Source organism: Salvelinus fontinalis, chromosome 32, assembly GCF_029448725.1.
Source record: "Salvelinus fontinalis isolate EN_2023a chromosome 32, ASM2944872v1, whole genome shotgun sequence".
NCBI classification, from domain to species: domain Eukaryota; kingdom Metazoa; phylum Chordata; class Actinopteri; order Salmoniformes; family Salmonidae; genus Salvelinus; species Salvelinus fontinalis.
The window spans coordinates 33692604-33716289 of record NC_074696.1 but is presented as its reverse complement, the minus strand read 5'-3'; the positions used below and the strand labels follow the sequence as shown (position 1 = coordinate 33716289).

General features: G+C 40.0%; 1 protein-coding gene across 6 annotated transcripts in view; it reads left to right on the top strand.

Moving 5' to 3' along the window:
* The window catches only part of LOC129831125 (A-kinase anchor protein 9-like), a 118492-nt gene that overhangs the window by 8024 nt on the left and 86782 nt on the right, over positions 1–23686 (top strand). For 5 of the 6 annotated variants that reach the window (XM_055894194.1, XM_055894195.1, XM_055894197.1 and 2 more), the window contains exons 2-6: positions 14516–14782; positions 19613–19657; positions 20244–20303; positions 21233–21382; positions 22092–22247. In XM_055894194.1, coding sequence (XP_055750169.1) covers positions 14516–14782; positions 19613–19657; positions 20244–20303; positions 21233–21382; positions 22092–22247 — 678 coding nt within the window. The remainder of the gene's footprint in view (positions 1–14515; positions 14783–19612; positions 19658–20243; positions 20304–21232; positions 21383–22091; positions 22248–23686) is intronic. The other variant, XM_055894196.1, reaches the window with a different exon arrangement.

Genomic DNA, 23686 nt, shown 5'->3' with positions numbered 1-23686 from the left:
GGAACGTTCTGCCTCGTTCAGGGGAATGACAGATTTCTAACCTTGTCAGCTCGGGGGATCCAATCTTGCAACCGTACAGTTAACTAGTCCAATGCTCTAACACTGATTACATTGCACTCCACGAGGAGCCTGCCTGTGCCGCGAATGCAGTAAGCTAAGGTAAATTGCTAGCTAGTATTAAACTTATCTTATAAAAAACAATCAATCAATGACTGTCATTGCTCCAATGTGTACTTAACCATAAACATCAATGACTTTCTTAAAATCAATACACAAGTATATATTTTTAAACCTGCATATTTAGCTAAAAGATATCCAGGTTAGCAGGCAATATTAACCAGGTAATTTCTCTTGCGTTCATTGCATGCAGAGTCAAGGTATATGCAACAGTTTGGGCCGCCTGGCTCTTTGCGAACTAATTTGCCAGAATTTTACGTAATTATGACATAACATTGAAGGTTGTGCAATGTAACAGGAATATTTAGACTCATTGATGCCACCCGTTAAATAAAATACGGAACGGAATAAACGTTTTGTTTTCGAGGTGATAGTTTCCGGATTAGTCAAAGGTATATGGTTTAGAGAGAAATAGTCGACGCGTTATAATTCCTGTAATAACTTGCGGCTGAACTTGAAAGGGGTTTCTTCGTTATTTTACCGTTCATGTCCTCCATAGAGAATGTCTCGATCTACTTCAAATAAGGTCTGTGTTTCGTGCAGGCTTAACCTGTTGAGGCTGGGGGCGCTGTTGTCACTATTTATGGTAATCGTGTAATTTTTGAAACGGCTTCCTACAAAATTCTTGATCGTACAATATGCATATTATTATTATTATTATTGGATAGAAAACAGTCTATAGTTTCTATAGGAGTTGAAATTTTGTCTCTAAGTGGAACAGAACCCATTCTACAGCAATTTCCCTGACATGGAGTCAGATTTCAGAAATTTTGGCCACTGTTCTGGAGTCAGTTTTAAAGCCAATGTTATTCCTATGAGTATACGGACACTGCTTACGTCTTCCCCTGGATGCCTTTACGTGATGACGATTTGAATGGGGTCGATTGCGCGTTCACAGGCACTATAAATTAAAAAACCCTGTAGCTAGTAAGTCTTTTGGAGCTGCGTTATGCGCGTGGAGGACACCGACCCGCACCTGTTCCAAGCATTAGTGTTGGGAGTAATCTTTCTCCGGTCATGTTAAGACTCGTTATAGGAGTTAAAAACATCATAAGGTAGTTAATTTAAAGCGTTTTATAGCAATTTATATCCGTTTAGTGCGATTTTGGGACATTTATTTCTGAAACGCTGTGAATCGCTGGGCACGCTTCCAGTTCATGCTGAACGCAGTTGGCATTTCCACATGGCAAGAGGACAGCTTTCCACCAAAAGACGATTAGACCCAAGAAAGGATCCTTTGCCCAAGATACTGATGGAAGAACAGCTCAAAGTAGGACATTTTTATTATGATAAATCGTGTTTCTGTCGAAAAATGTTAGTGGCTTAGGACGCCATGTTTTTTGACGTAGCTTCGCTTGGCGCAAACTGTATTGAAAAGTAAGGATAATTTAAAAAATGTAATTCCGCGATTGTATTAAGAATTAAATTGTCTATCAATCGCTGTCCACCCTATATTTTTTAGTCACGTTTATGAGTATTTATGTATAAGAGTAGATCACTGTCTAATATGGCGCACGGACATTTTCTCACCAGCTGGGCTACTTTCCCCATTGTCTAACCATGATTTTGATGGCTAAATATGCACATTTTCGAACAAACTGTATATGCATGTTGTAATGTGATGTTACAGGGGTGTCATCTGAAGAATTCTGAGAAGGTTAGTGAAAAAAATAATATATTTTGGCGATGTTTACGTTATCGCTCACTTTGGCTAGAATTAATGCTGGGGTAATGTTTGCACATGTGCTATGCTAATATAACGATTTATTGTGTTTTCGCTGTAAGACACTTAGAAAATCTGAAATATTGTCTGTATTCACAGGATCTGTGTCTTTCGATTAGTGTATGCTGTGTATTTTTACGAAATGTTTGATGATTAGTAAGTAGGTAAACACGTTGCTCTATGTAGTTATTCTAGTCCATTTGTGACGGTGGGTGCAATTGTAACCTATGCCATCTACCTGAAATATGCACATTTTTCTAACAAAACCTATCCCATACCATAAATATGTTATCAGACTGTCATCTGATGAGTTTTTTTCTTGGTTAGGGGCTATAAATATCTTTGTTTAGCCGAATTAGTGATAGCTACTGTTGTTGGTGGACAAATAAAAGATGGTGGATTATGCTAATGTGTTTTTAGCTAATAGATTTACATCTTTACATATTGTGTCTTCCCTGTAAAACATTTTAAAAATCGGACATGTTGGCTGGATTCACAAGATCTGTGTCTTTCATTAGCTGTATTGGACTTTAATGTGTGAAAGTTAAATATTTTAAAAATATATTTTTTTTGAATTTCGCGGCTCTGCCTTTTCAGTGGGTTGGGGGGGGAGTGCCGCTAGCGGCACCCTCATCCTAGACAGGTTAAACCGCCTCGACGTTTTGATACCCGTGTAAATCTCACTAGGATAAGGTAACGTTTGTCAACATATTTTCATAAATCCACTCTACATTTTTTTTAATCTTCGCTTATTTTTAGCCAATATTGACCAGAGTTAGTTACCTTGTCCTATGGATATCTACACAGTTATAAAATTGGCAATGTGGTGTAAGCCTACACGAAACACAGACCTTATTTTAAGTGAATCTAAAAATATCCTATGGAATAAATGAACAGCTTTTAAGATTTTGCTAGGTGTCACGGGAATTATGACTCGCACTTTGGTCGTCAATTCTTACCATGCCCATTATTAAAATAGGATTTCCTGCATATCGAAATTACAGTTTTTGTTTTCAACATTCATCACAGGTAACTTAAACTCTATTTTTATTCAAACAGTTGAGAGTATTTGTCTCCTAAGCAGACTCTTCAGTATCATTGTCACTTCAGAGCGGTTTGTGTGTATTTATGTATTATATTAAGTTAAAATAAATGTTCATTGTTCATTCAGTATTGTTGCAATTGTCATTATTACAAAAATGTGTGTGTATGATATATATATATATATATATTTTAAATAAATCGTCCGATTTATCGGTATCGGCTTTTTTTGTCCTCCAATAATTGGTATCGGCGTTGAAAAATCATAATCGGTCGACCTCTAGAGTCCACCTGGAGTGATACTTACAATGAATAGGACTACTTCTTAATTTCTCAAAAGAAAAACATAGAACAATTTCTAAAGACTGTTTACATCTAGTGGAAGCCATAGGAACTGCAACCAGGTTCCTAATAATAAGGGTATCCCAAAGAAAACCATTGGAAAATCCTATGACCTTAATTTTTTCCCCCCTGGATGGTTTGTCCTCGGGGTTTTGCCTGCCATATCAGTTCTGTTATACTCACAGACATTATTTTAACAGTTTTAGAAACTTTAGAGTGTTTTCTATCCAGATCAACCATTATATGCATATCCTAGCTTCTGGGCCTGAGTAACAGGCAGTTTACTTTGGGCACGCTTTTCATCCAGAGGGGTCAAATGCTGCCCCCTACCCAAGAGAGGTTAAAGTCACCATTGGCCTCATGGTGAAATCCCTGAGGTTTCCTTCCTCTCTGGCAACTGAGTTGGGAAGGACGCCTGTGTCTGTGTAGTGACTGGGTGTATTGATACACCATCTAAAGTGTAATTAATAACTTCACAATGCTCAAAGAGATATTGTATGTCTGCTTTTTTTTTACCCATCTACCAGTAGGTGCCCTTCTTTGCGAGGCATTTGTAAACCTCCCTGGTATTCGTGGTTGAATCTGTTTGAAATTCACTGCTTGACTGAGGGACCTTACAGTTAATTGTATGTGTGGGGTACAGAGATGAGGTAGCAATTAAATAATCATGTTAAACACTATTATTGCACACAGTGAGTCCATGCAATTTGTGACTTGTCAAGGAAATTCTAGCTCCTGATTTTATTTAGTCTTGCCGTATCAAAGCGGTTCAATACTTCACTCAAGACATTCAGGCTTTTCATATTTTATCAATTTGTAAAAAATTCAAAAAACATAATTCCACTTTAACATTATTGGGTATTGTGTGTAAGCCAGTGACACAAAATCTAAATTTAATACATTTTAAATTTAGGTTGAAACAAGAAAATGTGGGAAAAGGTAAAGGGGTGTGAATACTTTGAAGGCACTGTATATTATGAGATATTTCTAAAATACAGTACACACTGTACATATTGAGTAAGAAATGGTATATGAAGTGTTGGCTCAAGTCTGTGTTGACATGCCAACTGTTGATCATCGCAGCAGCTGTCAAGATGGCTGTTTTCTAAGCTGCCCGGGCATTGTGCCAGCAACAGCAAGTGGCTTACCTCGTCACAGGAACGACACTAATAGTGTTTCAAGCTCTGACACAGCCGATTTGACTGTTCACGTAAATGGAGTTTAGACCTAGTTGATATTAATATTATTCAGGGATTTTTCTTCCATTCAAATCCTTGGGCAGGCAACTAAGTGTTTTTTTGGGGTGGTTGCCGAAGTCTAAACAGTGCCATTTATATAAAATAAATCATGATTTTTAGGATGGCAAAAAGCTTTGTTTAAAATTAAATGACTAAAACCAGATTTAAAGTATGTAGAAAAATTATGAAACAATACTTATTTTTTAGATAATATAGTCTTTAAGAATTTACAATCAGAAGTAGAAGCTAGACAGTCAGGGATAATTTCAAAGTAAAAAACTGAATTTATCAGTATTGATTTTGTTATTATGTTTTTGCAAAATAATGCAGCATTAGCCATGGCAAGATGAATAGAATTGGAGGAAATTAGCTTTAACTTCTACTTCATCACAATCCCGGATCCGGGAGCACCCCCATCAGTAAAAAAGCTGACTAGCATAGCCTAGCATAGCGTCACAAGTAAATACTAGCATCTAAATATCATTAAATCACAAGTCCAAGACACCAGATGAAAGATACACATCTTGTGAATCCAGCCATCATTTCTGATTTTTAATATGTTTTACAGGGAAGACACTATGTATTTCTATTAGCTAACCACGATAGCAAAAGACACAACTTTTTTTTCCCACCATTTTTTTCCTGCATAGGTAGCTATCACAATTTCGACCAAATAAAGATATAAATAGTCACTAACCAAGAAACAACTTCATCAGATGACAGTCTGATAAAATATTTATTGTATAGCATATGTTTTGTTTGAAAAATGTGCATATTTCAGGTATAAATCATAGTTTTACATTGCAGCCACCATCACAACTCTCACCAAAGCAACTAGAATAACTACAGAGACCAACGTGAATTACCTAAATACTCATCATAAAACATTTATGAAAAATACACAGCGTATAGCAAATGAAAGACAAAGATCTTGTGAATCCAGCCAATATTTCAGATTTTTTAAGTGTTTTACAGCGAAAACACAATATAGCATTATACTAGCTTACTACAATAGCCAACCACACAACAGCATTGATTCAAGCCAACAATAGCGATAACGAATAAACCAGCAAAAGGTATACATTTTTTCACTAACCTTCTCAAACTTCTTCAGATGACAGTCCTATAACATCATATTACACAATACATATAGAGTTTGTTCGAAAATGTGCATATTTAGCGGCACAAATTGTGGTTATACAATGAGAATAGTAGCCAAGCTGCCAACAAAATGTTGGGAGAAATCTTGGGAGAGGCACCTATTCTAATCATTAACTAATCATTAACTTGACTAAAAAATACAGGTTGGACAGCAAATGAAAGATACATTAGTTCTTAATGCAACCGCTGTGTTAGATTTTTTAAATTAACGTTACTACGACATACAGCGTGCGTTAAAGCGAGACCGCACCGAAATTAATGGTGGAATAGGAGTTTTACATTTTTCAACAGAACAACGAATTAACATCATAAATAGTTCTTGGGCAAGTTGTCCTTTGTCCAAACGAATCGTTGCTCGGTTGTAGATTGTCGCCTTCAACTTTGGAATTAGCGTAAACATTAGCCATGTGGCCCAGACGTGCCCAACTCACTATAACGCAGCACAAAGAAATATCCGAAAATCGCAATAATACTGATATAAACTGATATCTCGGTTTAAAATAACAACATTATGATGTCTTTAACACCTATATCGAATAAAATCAGAGCCAGATATATCTAAGGCCTATAACGGGAGCTTCCCAGAACGCCATCCTGAGGTCTGTCTTGCGTCATGGCGAATGATGAAAAGAGTGCACCCCACGTTCCCAGACCCTTTATATGGCCTCAGATCTGCCTAGCAACTCCATTCCAATTCTCACTATTTGCTGACATCTAGGGGAAGGCGTATGCAGTGCATCTCGACCAATAGAAGACATGCAAATTAATAAACTGACCCCAGAACAGCCTGCCTGATTTCAGATTTCTCACTTCCTCACAGGAAGTTTGCTCCAACTTGAGTTCTGTTTTACTCACAGATATAATTCAAACGGTTTTAGAAACTAGAGAGTGTTTTCTATCCAATAGTAATAATAATATGCATATTGTACGAGCAAGATTGAGTACGAGGCAGTTTAATTTGGGAACGAAATTTTTACAAAGTGAAAACAGCACCCCCTATTGAGAAAAGGTTAAACTGCAAAAGGTTCTCTCAGCTCCATGGAGAAATTTGTATAATTGTAGGAAATTGGCCTAAAAATTCAAATTTCTCTAAACCGCCAAGATGGGTGTCTCTAAAATGTTCTCGACAATTCAGCCACGACGATCGGCTGACCATGCCCATTGCCACACCCCCTGCCACTCCCACCACTTTAGGCCCGTTTCAATCCAGAAAAAAATCCTGTTCATAAAAATGTCTACAAGAGGCCTATTACTTTAAGGATATCTTTACTTTATTACTTTCGGGGCTTATTGTTGGGCGTATTACATTTTGTTTATGCTCTTGGAGGTTGCACTTTGAGTCAATCCTGCAATCCCTATTGAAAAAATGGTCTGTGCTACTTCCGACTCACAAGCAATTACAACTTTTGTCCTGAATCAAGTTTTATTCTCCCATACGGTAGTCCTACTCTGTTTAGTCCATATTGATTGTATGTTCAGAGCCTTTGGATACTTAATCAGCCTCGACTCCACTAATGATTTAATTTCAGTCTCAAGCTATCTTGTGTAATGGTATACAAAATCGGCCATTGTGATCACTGTAGACTCCAGAGCTGAGTGCCCTTAGTTAAACCACTTAAACCCAGTTTGTACACCCAGGTGTGGTTCGTGTATTGTTCAGCCTTAGGCTATAGCATTAGATGATCAGAGGTTAAGTCTTTCTTGTGTTTGTTTTGGCAATGAAGGTGGGTGTTACAAATGTGATTAGGGTCCCACATATGTAGGCCTATAACTGCACTACTGCCAAATTGAATCTGGTTATTTATGTTGATTGTTGTTCATTGTCTTTTAATCCGTGCCTGTACATTGGGTTACACATTTTTTTCACAGTAGTTTGTTTTCTGTACCCACTAGGATATCTATAATGGGAATTCTCTCTGTTTAAATGAACGATCACTCACTTACAGCAAACATTACTCAATGTGCCATAATTGATCAAATAGAAAGCCCCCAAAAACACTGAAGCATGGTACAGTGTGCTGTTTTCGGCATGAATTGTGTTAATTTATCGTTATTATCTGTGGGGATAAGCAGTGACGCTGAGGAACAGATAATCGCTCTCTTGTAACGGCGCCAGTGGCTGCATTAGCTAACCTTTGTGAAACAACTCAATGAGGTGGAAAGCTTGATGCAGAAATCTCTAGAATTATCGTCCAACAAGCCAGTGTTTTGATTTGAAGTGCTTAGAGTGCTATATGAATAAGCAGCAACGATTTACGCTCGCTGACTGCCAAGTAGTCTACATGTTTGTCCCAGATAAACAATGTTTGCAAAACATTGTCACTTGCTCCATCTTTGAGGCTGCAGATGGCATTATGCACCTACGTCCCACCGCAGTCCCATATGCTTATCCAACTCGATGGTCCTCTGCCAAATAGGGCAACACAGCATCATTAGCCTAAGAATTCTGAGGGTTTCAATTTACTGGGAGAAAATAAATTGAATTTGTTTTTGCTGTGCAAATCCCCACAGATCTGGAGTTGCTCAGACCATCTACAAACTATTAGACTACAGTACAAGGATAATGCTAGCTGAAACTCTATTGACATACAGTAACTCCCCAGCCTCCCTATGTGTTAAAGTAAGCCTAGTTGTTGCGTGTTGCAGTTTACACTTAACCTAATGACACTGAGTGTGTATTTATGAAGATATAATCTGTATGAACCAAAAGTATAAAGAGTGTTCGGTCTAGAGATGAAACGGTATGAAAATTTCATATCACAATTTTAGTGACCAAAATGGTCACGGTTATCAGTATTATCGCAGTATTGTTAAAATGTGCTGGAAATTTTCAAAAAGTACTGATACACACACTGAAATCATTTCACCAACAAACAACAATAATTATCAGCACTATGCACTTTTTGTGTGCATAAACATTAAAATAATAACTTTAATGTTAAAGATGGCTCCATGTGGCTATGAGAGGTAAAGGTTTCCCTAGTGCAGGTTTAAATGAACACAACCTTAAGTAAGTAAAGCAATGTGCATGTAAGAACAATACAACCATATGTAAACAAATCCAAAGTGCAGGTGTTTACATTAAAATATGTAAACAAATCAAATGAACAGCACTAATTGTATGTCCGTTCTCTCCTTCATAAAGAAATAAGGTTCTGCTGGCCTAACATCCTGAATGGATGCATATTTGTTCACTTGAGATTGAAATGTAAAAATGTCAGCATATTTACTTTGTCGCGGTAAGTAGTGATCTGTGAGGGGAGACCATGTGCCCGCTGGCACTGAACACTCTGATGGCACGCTGGTTGCTGGGATGCACAAAAGCTTCCTGGCAACCCTGGCAAGGTGAGGCAGCTCTGATGCATTGCCCCCAACCTAGCCAGACCTTTCCCCGCCGATGCCGCTTTGTGCTTCTTCCCTGACTTGTGCAGCTGCTAGCTTCAAGGCCTCCTGGACACAGCTGTCAGTGTCAACTTTTGCAGCTTAGGCTCATCTAAAAAGCTCCTTTTGAAGCGGGGGTCAATGAAACAAGCCATGTGCATGACTCTCTTTGCCTTCTCTGTGTATCTGTTGTTAAGGTCTTCTCTCATTACCCTTTTCATCTCCTTGGTCAGGGATGGCTCTGTATCCTTTTCCACCAGAACGTCACGGGTGATGTGGTCCAGGACAGGCTTGATGGCTGACAGTGTCACTCGTGTCTCTGAGGCAAGTGTATCTGTAAACTTGCTCAGAGGTTCAAGGAGCTGGCACAGTTGCTCCATGACACTTTGTCGGCATCCTTGGGCATCAGATGCCATGTTCCTCTTTCCCCAGCCACTGTCACACAGACTGGCTGCTGATGGCTGAGGAAACGCTCAAGCATCTTGTGTGTAGATCCCCATCGGGTTACCTCATCATGGATCAGAGCCTTCTGTGGCATGTTAAGGGCAGCTTGCTTTTCTCGCAGTTCTCTCCTTTTCCAGCCCTGTGAGAAGCCTTGGACCAGATGACAGCAAGCCTTGACTGCTCTGTCAACTCTGAATTTTCAGAGCCTTTGAGATGGCCAGGTAAAAATTATGGCCAAAGAGCCCAAGCCACAGATCTGGGAACTCTTCAAAAGCCTTGATCATGTTTGTTGCGTTGTCTGTGGTTATGCAGACTAGGTCGGTCTTGTTGATCCCCCACTCTTCCAGCATATTCTCAAAAAACTCTGTTGTGCGTTTGTTATTATTGGTGTTACATTACCATTATTATTATTCACACCACACACACACAATCTCTTCTGTGTTGCATTTGAGTATATGCAATGACCCCATGCACAATTTACATAAATACAAATGAGTTTTAAGAATTAATAAGACAGTGATAGTAATTGCAATGAGCCCAACAATTGACATAAATACAGCAGTATTGTATAGGACTCTATCGTGTTTCTCCTGTTGGAACACTTTTACAACCAAGTCGACGACTGCCTGATTTTAAATGAACAAAATATGTTGGTTGGGTGACTTAACTACATCACGTGTTATTGTGTGCAATGGGCGTATAGAGTCTGCAGACACACGACGCATACAGCAGCAGAACGTGTAGTATTTTTACAAGAGTAGGTAACACTGAAGGCTTCACTTTACATTATTGACAAGCTATTAGCAAGTTAGACAGACAAACCATGACATTTTCCCCTATTCCCAAGTCCCCACATAATGCATTGAGTTAAAAGTTACCTTGCATTCCGCTATAAAGTAGTGGGTGGTGGTCACGAAGATAACTGGAGATTTGAAGTGTTGCCCCCTTTCGCAGCAATTTATTTATTTTTTTAAATTGCGTGTTCTGCAGACAGGGTGACCATCTTCGATTACGTTTCCCTCAGCACTCCTCTTAGAAGGGTGAGAAATCTCCCGGGCGCCGTCACTGCCTTCCGCTATGTTTTCACACAAAACAAAACCCACTTTGTATGCTGTGCCTGCGTCAGATTGTTGCTTACTTTGGTTGATGCTGGACAGTATTTACCCTGAGTTTTTCAAACCAAGGTTTTAATGATAATTCAAATTTGAAATGGTAATGCTAACCATCGGGAATTTGATCATTGTTTATCGTGAAACTAGTAACCGTTTCATCCATAGTTACGTCTACCCTTACCTTTTCAACCACTGTACCACCAAGTGTTCTACTGTGATTTTTAATATTGGGCAATTCCAGCATTAGGGATGTTATTTTTGCATGCAAAATTACAACTTTATCTCACAGAATGGAAAAACAAAATAGAAATTTCACTTGTGATGTGTGTGTCTATAGTACCCCTTGGGGGTAATGTAGGCCTATAACCAAAAAAGCATACTCTAAATATTGGCATGTTGGAGAAATAAAGGAAATAAGAGGTGTTGTGGATATTTGCCTATATGAAATGGACAAGCTTTTTGGCGAGACTGAACATAAACTCGAAAAAAGAAACGTCCTCTCAATATCAACTGCGTTTATTTTCAGAACTTAACATGTTTAAATATTTGTATGAACATAACAAGATTCAACAACTGAGACATAAACTGAACAAGTTCCACAGATCTGCGACTAACAGAAATTGAATAATGTGTCCCTGAACAAAGGGGGGGACAAAATCAAAAGTAACACAGTCAGTGTCACCAGCAAAGCACCATAACACCACCACCTCCACGCTTCACAGTGGGAAATACACATGCGGAGATGTTCTGTTCACCCACGCCTCGTCTCACAAAGACATGGCGGTTGGAACCAAAAATCTCTAAGTTGGTCTCCAGACCAAAGGACAAATTTCCATTGCTAATGTACATTGCTAATGTTTCTTGGCCCAAGCAAGTCTCTTCTTATTATTGGTGTCCTTTAGTAGTGGTTTCTTTGCAGCAATTTGACCATGAAGGCCTGATTCACACAGTCTCCTCTGAACAGTTGATGTGTCTGTTACTTGAACTCTGAAGCATTTATTTGGGCTGGTAACTCCAATTAACTTATCCTCTGCGGCGGAGGTAACTCTCGGTCTTCCATTCCTGTGGCGGTCCTCATGAGAGCCAGTTTCATTATAGTGCTTGATGGTTTTTGAGACTGCACTTAAAGAAACTTTCAAAATTCTTGAAATTTTCTGCATTAACTGAACTTCTTGTCTTAATAAAAGTAATGATGGGCTGTCGTTTCTCTTTGCTTATTTGAGCTGTTCTTGCTATAATATGGACTTGGTCTTTTACCAAATAGGGCTATCTTCTGAATACCACCTCTACCTTGTCACAACACAACTGATTGGCTCAACTGCATTAAGAAGAATAGAAATTCCACAAATTAACTTTTCACAAGGCATACATGATAATTGAAATGCATTCCAGGTGACTAACTCATGAAGCTGGTTGAGAGAATGCAAAGTGTGCAAAACTGTCATCAAGGCAAAGGGTGGCTATTTGAAGAATCTCAAATATAAAATATATTTAGATTTGTTTAACACTTTTTTTGGTTGCTACATGATTCAATATGTGTTATTTCATAGTTTATATCTTCACTATTGTTCTACAATGTAGAAAATAGTAAAAATAATGAAAAACCCTTGAATGAGTAGGTATTCTAAAACTTTTGACCGGTAGTGTCAGATCAGAGGTAGTATGGACGACCAGGGATGTTCTCTTGATAAGTGTGTGATTTGGACCATTTTCCTGTCCAACTCCGCATTCAAAATGTAACAAGTACTTTTGGGTGTCAGGGAAAATGTATAGAGTTAAAAAGTACATTATTTTCTTTAGGAATGTAGTAAAGTAAAATATATAAATAGTAAAGTACAGATACCCCAATAAACTACTTAAGTAGTACTTTTGAAAGTATTTTTACTTAAGTACTGTCTACCACTGCAAATTTGTTAACATAATTTGACAGAAAAAGCTTTTTTTTCTGGGATCTTTTATTTCGGCTCATGAAACCAACATTTTTTTTTCAGTATATGATTGACTGAAAAGCCTTATTTGAGACTTGGCCTCCTACTCTGTAATGGCCAAACTTCATTCAAATTTCTACTTTAACTACTTTAACTGGGTTATTATGAACTTAACCTGTCAAAATGGGATCACAAGTTGGGGGGCCAGATAAAAGCAGGCGAGCCAAAAAAACGGTCCCTGGATCAGGACACATGTTGCAGACCCCTGCCAACTATAGAGCTGCATGCACTAGGTTCAGCTGCATTGAGCTCTAGTATGATACCCTCCTACTGGAAATATGATACCCTCCTACTTTTTAAAAATACATTGTCTCACACCTGCTGCCCATAAGGGCCAGCTGTTTGAGCTCCCCTGCTGTCAGCCAGCTCACATAGCCGGCCATTCAGTTCACTGACTATTGCATTAACGCTCACTCACTTCACCCTACTCAGTGGCTGTCACCAGCCCCTTATCCATAATGGATATCAGGGCTTTTACTCTCCAATCCATGTAATTAGTGCCAGCGTTCCCTTGTGGCAATTAACTGTACAGAACCCCTGCTGTTTATGCACTGAGGGAAATTAAATGTCTGTGTTTGTGGGTGCAGACTACACACCAAGGGAAGTTTTGTGTACGCGCGTGTATGTGTGTGTGTGTACATGCTCCGAGCTAATTTGTGTGTAGTCTATCTGTGTTTACATATTGTAAAATTAGACATTGGCATATTACATGGAAATTCATGTTTTTCTCATTAACTAAAACATAAGAGCAATTAATCTGTTGATACCCCTCAATTCAGCAGGCCTGGCATGATGCATCTCAATATACTAGCAGCCTAAATTTTCTCTCCAGGTCTCTGTGCTCTGTTAGAGCTTGTGAAAAGCAGGGGAGGTCAGGTGAGCCTAGCTTCTAGTAGATACACTCTTAAAAGCATCAGATTTGTTCAAGTGCCGCTCCAGATTAACCTGGAATTGTCCACACACCCTCCATCTACGTTCGTTTCAAAGAAAGCCTGCCCCCTCAAGGGATATGGAAATGAAAGTCTGAAACTCGATGAAGGGAGCGCCGTGGGAGATTAGGCGCCGTGGTAGATTAGGATAGATTTTGGACGACTTTTAGACTTTCGCTAATCCCAAAACCGCCATTTGCTCAAGTAGCATTTGGCCATCTTCGAGATTTACATGGATCCAGATGTAATCCTCCTTTCCTATTCAAACAGTTTCTCTTCCGTTTGTTACTAAAGACATCACTTTGCACACTAATATTTAGGAGAGGGGGGACAATTGTAAACGGCGAACGCTTTAAGGGGTGGTGAAAACAGCAGTTTATCCATATACCAAATTACCAATGCGTTTAAGTCATTAGATGTTTGACATATAGGGAGTTTAAAAAATGTAATCCTTTTAGCGGGTATTTAAAAGATTAGGGGTAGCCACAACAGGAAGCTAACTGTTGGTCATTAGGGGCCTATGTACGGTAAGGATTCACATTTGCAGCCGAGGTTGCTAGCGCCGGGACGCATGCAATGTTTCACACGAGCTTTACCAAGCTATGTAGCACTACTGTAGGTATTTTTCTCTTGTAGATTTTTTCCCCCCAGAACATTTTTGAATTTGAAACACCAACTAAAGTAGTTGATTCTTGGGTAGGCCTCATCTAACAGAAAAGGCTAATTGAACTAATCATCAAAGATCATTTGACGTTGATTGTGGTTGCTTTTTTTTAAGGAATGTGAAGTGTAGCATTTAGCCTGTAGATGTAGTATAGTCAGTGTTCAGTGTAGCATAGCCTCTAGCCTTAAACCTAGAATTTAGCTAAGTTTGTTGGACTGCTTCTTAAGCAGCGCAGACACACTGTAATCTCTGTATTTAACCTCACTGACCCTGCCTTGCCTGTTGTCTGCTTTTCCTCTCCCTGTGTGAACCCAGTTGGCTGAGTACCGGCAGAGGAAAGCTCATGCCGACAGACAGAAGAAGAAGAAGAAAAAGAGGAGAGAAACAGACGACAACCCGGGTGGAGATGGACTAGGGAGAGGGGAGGCCGAGCAGGAGTTAGATCAGTCAGTGGGGGAGGGGAATGGGGGGGGGGTAGGGGGAAGAAGAGGGGAACTGGACCCCCCTACCACAGAGTTTACCTTCGCCAGGACCCTGCACAGTGGTGAGACGGTCAAACACGACCAGACGTACACCATAGAGGTAAGGCCAAAAACCCCTGTACCATCCCTAACCATAGATTTACCATTTCAATTGAGCTTCTCCTAGCGTGCAACCTTGCTTGATTTGTAGAGTCTGCGTTGAAAAGACTAGAGAAGAAACTGGCTTGGCTCAGTAGTGTGAAAAGGGATGAGAACTGGTACTTCTCCTGGCCCTGAAATTACAGTTTATTAAAATTATATTGGTCTTCTGTGCTGAATTTATCACAAGGGTGAACTGATTGAGCTAGTCAACCACTCATGAAGACCTAGATTAGATGGATCATGTATTTTAGTTCTAGGTTCTTTTTTTGCTGATGCTATGTTGGAGAAGAAGCCTAATGTGTGTAGGGATACATTGTAAGCAGTAGTAGCCTATATTTATGTGGCTTCCTGTATTGTCCCATACTGATCATCTAGGGAAAGATCATGGTAACTTGAATCACAAATATGAATTAACACTAAATGTGCTCTTTACTTCTAAAGCATTGGTACAGTTTTTAAGATGCACATTTTAATTGCTTGGCTTGAAAAAGTATGATAATTTATGCACTCACTACTGTAAGTTTCTCTGGATAGAGTATCTGCTAAATGACTAAGATGTACATGTGAAATGTTGAATAGAACATTAGATAATAAAATGCTGTCCAAACATGACATAAAAAGGTTTTGGTAATCACGCATATTCACTGCCTGATAAGGGATTCACATTTTGTTGCGTCAAAGATATTGTCTGAATCCATTCGAGCAGTGTCTCAAGTCTCTGGAATCAACCTATGCGTTGCTATGAGCGACTTTTGTGAGTGCCGATTTTCAAAGGAGCGTTTCCCAAACTCTTTCCTCGGGGCCCTAAGCGGTGAACCTTTTGATTTTTGCCCTAACACTACACAGCTGATTCAAATTATCAAAGGTGGATGTTTAGTTGATTATTTGAATCAGCTGTGTAGTGTTAGGGAAAAAAACAAAACGTGCACCCCGTGGAGGACCGAGTTCGGGAAACTCTGGGTTAAAGGGATGAACAGTGGAGCAGCCAATAAGTGTCCTTGTTAGTGCTGTGTTACCTCTTCATTTGCTGAATTTAACACCTGAGTTACAGCTGGCAAACTGCATTTCTTTTATTTTTGTGAATATTGTTATTGTGCTAGAGGGTTGGGTTAGAGTATTCTTTCAACTTTGGTTAGATAATGAGCAAAATAATAAGGTAAGGATTTGGTGTGAATTTTGTTCAGACTTCTTTTCCTATCTCTTCAGACATTTCTTTATAAAGCTTCATTGCAAGCTTGCTCAATGATTCTCTCCCTCTTTCAAATGACCGTCTTATCCTGTCATTTTTAATATAACTCAGCTCACCGTTACATCGTCAATGTGAAATCATTTCTGTTTCACAGACAATCGGCAAGCCCCTCACAACCTTGAGCGCATTCACAAGCATCAACCAGGCTGTATGCACCATGCCACCCCCAACTCTGCACCTACGCCGAACAATGCAAACTCCTCTCTTTTCTCCCTCCCTTCTGTTCCTTTGTACTACTTGTGTCACGAACTGCATTAATAGTTTTCATTCCCTCTGTTGCTGAAAAACCACACAGTATTTCTTCTCTCCTTGCCACCCGAATGTGACTAGGAAATGATGGGTTGCCGTGGCAACAGAATTGCCTTTAAACTGTTTAAGCCGCCTCATTCTTTTGTTGGAGAGCTTTGTGACCTTGCAGCACAAAATGGACCCGGAGGTGATTGAATAGAGTGGCTGCTTCCTGTCTTTTCTTTTGGTGGTTGGTATTCTTGAGGTATAGCTCAGCACTTTCTCCTACTGTATTTCTATAGGCATGCAGACATTTTGAACAGCACCGCGCCTGAATTTTCCACTTCTGTCATTAATGATAACATTTTCGTAGGTCCAAGATGCTCATGAGTTTAGACTCATGCCATTGAGTTCAGACTTATCTGAATCTATATTTGTAATAAGGAGACTGATAAATGGTTCAAACATTTAGTTAAAACCTTTTTGTTTTTAGTCTGTTTGTTCTCACAACAATGGGTTTTAATTTCCAAGACAAAGGGTGTAATTGGCCCTGGGCGCACCATTGAATGAACATGGAGATGTTCTAAGTAGCCATACAACTTCCCTTGCAGAGAGGGGTTGCTGTGGAAACACCAGCTTCAAAGTGTTCCCCTCCAAGGCACTTGTATAGGCAGACTGCTTCACAGTGATCTGTGCGAGTGCTAACCTGTTGTATTGTCTCTCACCGGCGCATATCTCAAACAGATGAACTGCGGTTCCCATCTGACACAAGTGGTATAATAGAGGCAGATTTGCTGATTATCTGACGTTCCTAATACAAGCAAATCCATGATAAGCAGTTTGCCTATCTTTGAAATTCATATTCACTTTTCTTATTCATACTTTAGATACATTTTAAGTAACTCCAATCCCCACATGATCTTGGACAAAGTTGCAAACATGACAACTATCAGAAACTTCTCTTACGGCTGAGATCCCGTTAACGCGATCGACTTGACAACAGCCAGTGAAAGTGCAGGGCGTCAAATTCAAACAGAAATCTCATAATTAATATTCCTCAAACATACAAGTATTTTACAGATAAACTGTTGTTAATCCCACCACGGTGTCCGATTTCAAAAAAGGCTTTACGACGAAAGCACACCATCTGATTATGTTGGGTCAGTACCTAGTTATAGAAAAACACAGCTCAGACACAAAAACAAGCCATACAGGTACCCGCCATGTTGTTGAGTGAACAGAAGTCAGAAATAGCGGTATAAATATTCACTTACCTTTGATGATCTTCATCAGAATACACTCCCAGGAATCCCAGTTCCACAATAAATGTTTGTTTTGTTAGATAAAGTTCATAATTTATGTCCAAATACCTCCTTTTTGTTTGCGCGTTTAGTTAAAAAATCCAAATTCATGACGCACAGGCCAGGCCAGGTAAAGTCAAACAATTCCATTACAGTTCGTAGAAACATGTCAAAAGATGTATAGAATCAATCTTTAGGATGTTTTTAACATAAATCTTAAATAATGTTTCAACCGGAGAGTTCCTTTGTCTTAAGGAACGCAGCTACCTCTCACGGGGGCGCGCCTGAGTGAGCTCATGGCACTCTGCCACACACCTGGTTGAAACAGCTCTCATTCCCTCATCCTTCACAGTAGAAGCCTGAAACAAGGTTCTAAAGACTGTTGACATCTAGTGGAAGCCTTAGGAAGTACAATATGACCCCATAGACACTGTATATTGGATAGGCAAACCTCAGATTTCCCACTTCCTGGTTGGATTTTTTCTTAGGTTTTTGCCTGCCATATGAGTTCTGTTATACTCACAGACATCATTCAAACAGTTATAGAAACGTCAGAGTGTTTTCTATCCAAATCGACTAATAATATGCATATCTTAGCTTCTGGGCCTGAGTAGCAGGCAGTTTACTCTGGGCACCGTATTCATCCAAGCTACTCAATACTGCCCCCAGCCATAAGAAGTTAAGACGTCACATCTTGTGTTGCTAGAATAGGATAACGCTGTTTCCTATTTTATCTTCCCTAGAATCACCAGAATTCAACAAGCACAGTCCAAGGAATATAGGCTAAACTGTTGCTGATATCTAAGCATTTCAAAGTCTCTCTCAATCCTCAATATATAGGAACTATCGGCCTACTGTGCCATAAACTCTGACAATAAAAGCTCTCATTTCATTTCTCCTCATCTTGCACCATGGTGTTCCAACTTTTAATCTTGTTAAAGTGAAATTAGCCCCTCTAGAATAGGCTTTAATGATCATGGCCATTATTCCATTGAAAAGAAGCTGTCTTATAAAAGTAGGTTGCACCCGGTGATTGAATGTGGCACACCATGCTTCCAAAATTCCCCATTGAATGTAGGTCAAACGGGTAGACAGCATTTGACATCGCCATAATTAACCCATTCTTCTCCCGAAACTGACCCGAACTGGCTGCACAAAGACTAATCGGAAATGAGAGAACAATAGCCTTGTCATATCATGAACAGCAGAATTCTAACTGTACACACAATATTGACCTAGGATGGGCTTGTTTTAGCTAAAACTGCATACTCATGTTATGGTCCATCAGTTTTAATGCACTTTGAAGCTTTGTTTTTCCCTATGCTTGTTTTTTAAATTATATTTAAAAATGTATACATTTTTTTGTCCCTTTTTCTCCTGAATTTCGTGATATCCAATTGGTAGTTAGTCTTGTCCCATCGCTGCAACTCCCATACGGACTCAGGAGAGGCGACGGTTGAGACATGCGTCCTCTGAAACGCACCCTGCCAAGCCACACCAACTGGTGACCGTGTCAGCGTGCATGCACCCGGCCCGCTACAGGAACTATCGGCCTATGCCATACACTCGGACAATAAAAGCTCTCATTTCTCCTCGTCTTGCACCATGGTGTTCCAACTTTTAATCTTGTTAAAGTGAAATTAGCCCCTCTAGAATAGGCTTTAATGATCATGGCCATTATTCCATTGAAAAGGAGCTGTCTTATAAAAGTAGGCAAGAGCGCGATGGGACAAAGACATCCCGGCTGTCTAAACCCTCCCCTAACCCGTACGGCGCTGGGCCATTTGTGAGTCACCTCGTGGGTTTCCCGGTCACGGCTGGCTGTGACACAGCCCGGATCGAACCCGGATCTGTAGTGATGCCTCTAGCATTTAGACCACTGCGCCACTCGGGAGGCCCCATTCCCTCTGCTTGTTTGTGTGGGCCACTTGTACTGGTGACTATTATGGGGCCTATTATGGTCCTCCCCATACAATTGTCTGATGAATCCTCCTCTTGTTTCCTATTTCAGCCAGATAGTGAAGTGTCCACCACAGCCGAAGACTACTCCTCCGAGGTGAGTTAACTTCGTCGTAGTTTACACCAGAGAACACTTTTAAATGGAGTTAATACACTGTACTTGAAGGGATAGTTCACCCAAATTGCAAAATGTCTTGTTATCTCACATTAAAAAACGATTTCCCCTAGTGGTTAAGGTTCAGATTTGACAGAGGGTAAACTGATCTTAGATCTGTTAATAAGGTCCTCTGCTATTGAGGATTAGTGTTACGGTTTGGGGATTAGGTCCTTGGACAGGCCTGCCTTTTCCCAGGTTGCCTTTTGGAACAGACGATGTGACTTGGCTAGCTTGTTGCCAGGCACTCTGCTCCCCAAGTCCCCATCTGGCATTTATCTGAACTTGACAAGTCAAAGTAGTCCCGTCGCACCTCACCCCCTCTCCTCTTCTACAGAGCCGCCATTAATAGCTTTGCCTGTGACACCGAGTTTAACGGTTTGGAGAAGGCGACAGTCATTACTTTAAAGCTTGACATGGACGACAGAACCAAAATTCCAAATTTAATTACATTCTGTACACCAGTGAACAATGGGAAGCTGAACCATGAAATCTCCCTGCTTTACCAAACAGTATTGTGAATTAACAGGTGAATGGCTGCCTTGAGATGACCGAGAACCCAATGGAGACTTACAAGGAGTTTTTCTGGGTACAGTACAACAATTAAATAGACAACCAGCTACGGTCTTTTTTTACTGTAACATTTTTGCTCTGTCTCCACACTGCATTCTGACCTCCTAACCCTGAGATTTTCCTCAGACTAACTCACTAACCAAGTTGCTTTTTATTCTCTACTCCTGGAATCCTCAGTGTGCGCTTGTGAAGTGGTTTTGATTCAAGGCCAGGGACTACAGTGCAGCATTGTCCGTGGGCTGCTGCCGTCATACTTTAACTTTTACACCCCATTTTAACAGCAGAGATGGGGAGTATGGAATGGGGGCTGCTTGACATTTCAGATGTGTAAATTACTCTGGAAGTCAGACCAGAGAGAGGAAAACAGAGGGAGGAACAGAAGTAGAAAGAGGGATTGGAGGATGGAATGGTGGCTAGAGAAGAGGGTGTTGGACAGGGATGCAAGAGCTGCTCATTTGCCAAGGCACACGGGTAATCCTGCTATTTTCAGGCAGGAAGAGAGAGGGATGGAGGGAGAGAGAAAAGGGAGAAGGAGGGGACAGAGTCTGAGTGACAACAAAGGCAGTGATTGACTGTTTCTGCTTGAGAGTAAAGAAGTAAAATCATTCTGAGGAAAAGAAGATCGAGCGAGGTAGAAAGAAAAATGCGGGGAGTGTGACGGATAAGCTAAGAGTAGTGAAGTACAGAGGTAAAGCGAAAGAGGGCACCATTGCCAGCACCGTGCTCTTTAATGGCTGCCAGTTCTTTGGCAGTTTTGGATGTTGGCTAGTTAATTTCTACCATTCCCCTCAGTTCTGTGGCGGCCTTGGATGCTAACTAATTGCTTCAGTGGTGGTTTTGTAGGTTAGCTAAATGCTAAGCTAGCTACTATTTCCCCCTCCATTCTGTGTCAGTTTTGGATGTTAGGTAATTGCTAATCTAGCCACTGCCCCCCCCCCACGACAGGAGGAAGTGGGCTCTGTTCAGCAGGAGGCAAGGGGTGGAAGTGTACAGGTCATGGAGGAAGAGCTGGCTGCCAAGACTCTCGCGGTAGAGGAGCTGAGCCGAGAGCTGCAGGAATTTAGAGTGGCTTTTGGCTCAGAGGGGGTACAACAGGTAATATGCGCTCTATGTGTATGTATGAAGGAATTAAGATTGGTACTTAGAAAATAGTAGATAACCTGCTTCGCCTGTCATCTGCAAATATTCATGAAACATTAACATTTGTTGTAGTGTGTGTTTGAGTCTTAATTCATCAACCAGTTTGCATAAGGGGTTGGCCTTGCTGAGCCCACACTAAGGGCCTGACCTTCCTTTGAGGGTGCAGCTCTCATATTGATAATAATTTTGCTACCCAGCAGGGGTCACTGTTAAAAATTAATGTTATGATTAATATTTCCTTTTTTCACTTCTGTGGTTCTCTATTACAATAATTTGTATGGTTTTGTTCGCAGTAGTTTAGGCCTACTTATTTTCGTTCTTATCTGTCAAGGAACCTATTTCTAAGCATTTATATACTGATATTCAGATTACTACTTAAATATATGAGATTTCTGTGATCAAGTGAATTGCCAAACACACGTAACAAGTACATATAAACTATTCTTGGTATTTCCCTTTTCAATGGTTGTATTACCACCCATACTCCTTTAAGTCACCTCTACCCTTAAATATGACAACTAGCTACTTCTGTTGTTGAGACCACATTTTGTCTTTATCAAGTCAAGCCAGTGTACTGTTTTCTTTGTCATACTAAAGTGTGACTTGTGAATCACGGACGTTGATTATGCAAGGTATACACACTGCACTTCTTTTTCTCCTCCAGCTGCAGGACTTCAAGGATGCCTTAAAGCAGCGAGACGGCATCATCACCCAACTCACAGCCAATCTGCAGCAGTCTCGCAAAGAGAAGGACGAGGTCATGAGGGAGTTCTTGGAGATGACTGAGCAGAGCCAGAAACTGCACATTCAGTTCCAGCAGGTAAGACATTCTTGTCTAATCTATACACTACATTACATTATACCATATCATCCAACCCTAGTCTATAATACAAGAAGAAAACAAGATTAGGCAGGTGTTCATTTTTATATACATTACCGTTCAAAAGTTTGGGGTCACTTAGAAATGTCCTTGTTTAAAAAAAAAAAAAAAAAAAGTCAATTTAAAACAACATCAAATTGATCAGAAATACAGTGTAGATGTTATTGTTGTAAACGGCAGATTGTTTTTTTAATGGAATATCTACATACGTGTACCAAGGCCCATTATCAGCAACCATCACTCCTGTGTTCCAATAGCACGTTGTTAGCTAATCCAAGTTTATCAATTATGTTAGCACAGCTGAAAACTGTTGTCCTGATTTAAAGAAGCAATAAAATTGGCCTTTAGACTAGTTGAGTATCTGGAGCATCAGCCTTTGTGGGTTCTATTACAGGCTCAAAATGGCCAGAAACAAAGCACTTTCTTATGAAACTCGTCAGTCTATTCTTGTTCTGAGAAATGAAGGCTATTCCATGCGAGAAATTGCCAAAAAACTGAAGATCTTATAAAATGCTGTGTACTATTCCCTTCAAAGAACAGCACAAACTGGCTCTAACCAGAATAGAAAGAGGAGTGTGAGGCCCCGGTGCACAACTGAGCAAGAGGACAAGTACATTAGTGTCTAGTTTGAGAAACAGATGCCTCAAGTCCTCAACTGGCAGCTTCATTAAATGGTACCTGCAAAACACCAGTCTCAACGGCAACAGTGAAGAGGCGACTCTGGGATGCTGGCCTTCTAGGCAGAGTTCCTCTGTCCAGTGTCAGTGTTATATTGCCCATCTTAACATTTTATTTTTATTGACCAGTCTGATATATGGCTTTTCTTTGCAACTCTGCCTAGATGGCCAGCATCCCGGAGTTGCCTCTTCACTGTTGACGTTGAGACTTGTGTTTTGCAGGTACTATTTAATGAAGCTGCCAGTTGAGGACTTGAGGCATCTGTTTCTCAAACTAGACACTAATGTTTTCTAATGATCAATTAGCCTTTTAAAATTATAAACTTGTATTAGCTAACACAACGTGCCATTGGAACACAGGAGTGATGGTTGTTGATAATGGGCATCTGTACGCCTAAGCAGATTTTTTTATGGAATATCTACAGTCTACACTGTATTTCTGATCAATTTGATGTTATTTTAATGGACAAAAAAACTGCTTTTCTTTAAAAAACAAGGATATTTCTAAGTGACCCCAAACTTTTGAAGGGTAGTGTTCTACACCTGCATTGCTTGCTGTTTGGGGTTTTAGGCTGGGTTTCTGTACAGCACTTCGAGATATTAGCTGATGTACGAAGTGCTATATAAAATAAACTTGATTTGATTAGTGTGTGTGTGTGTGTGTGTGTATATGTATGTAAACTCAGCAAAAAAAGAAACTGT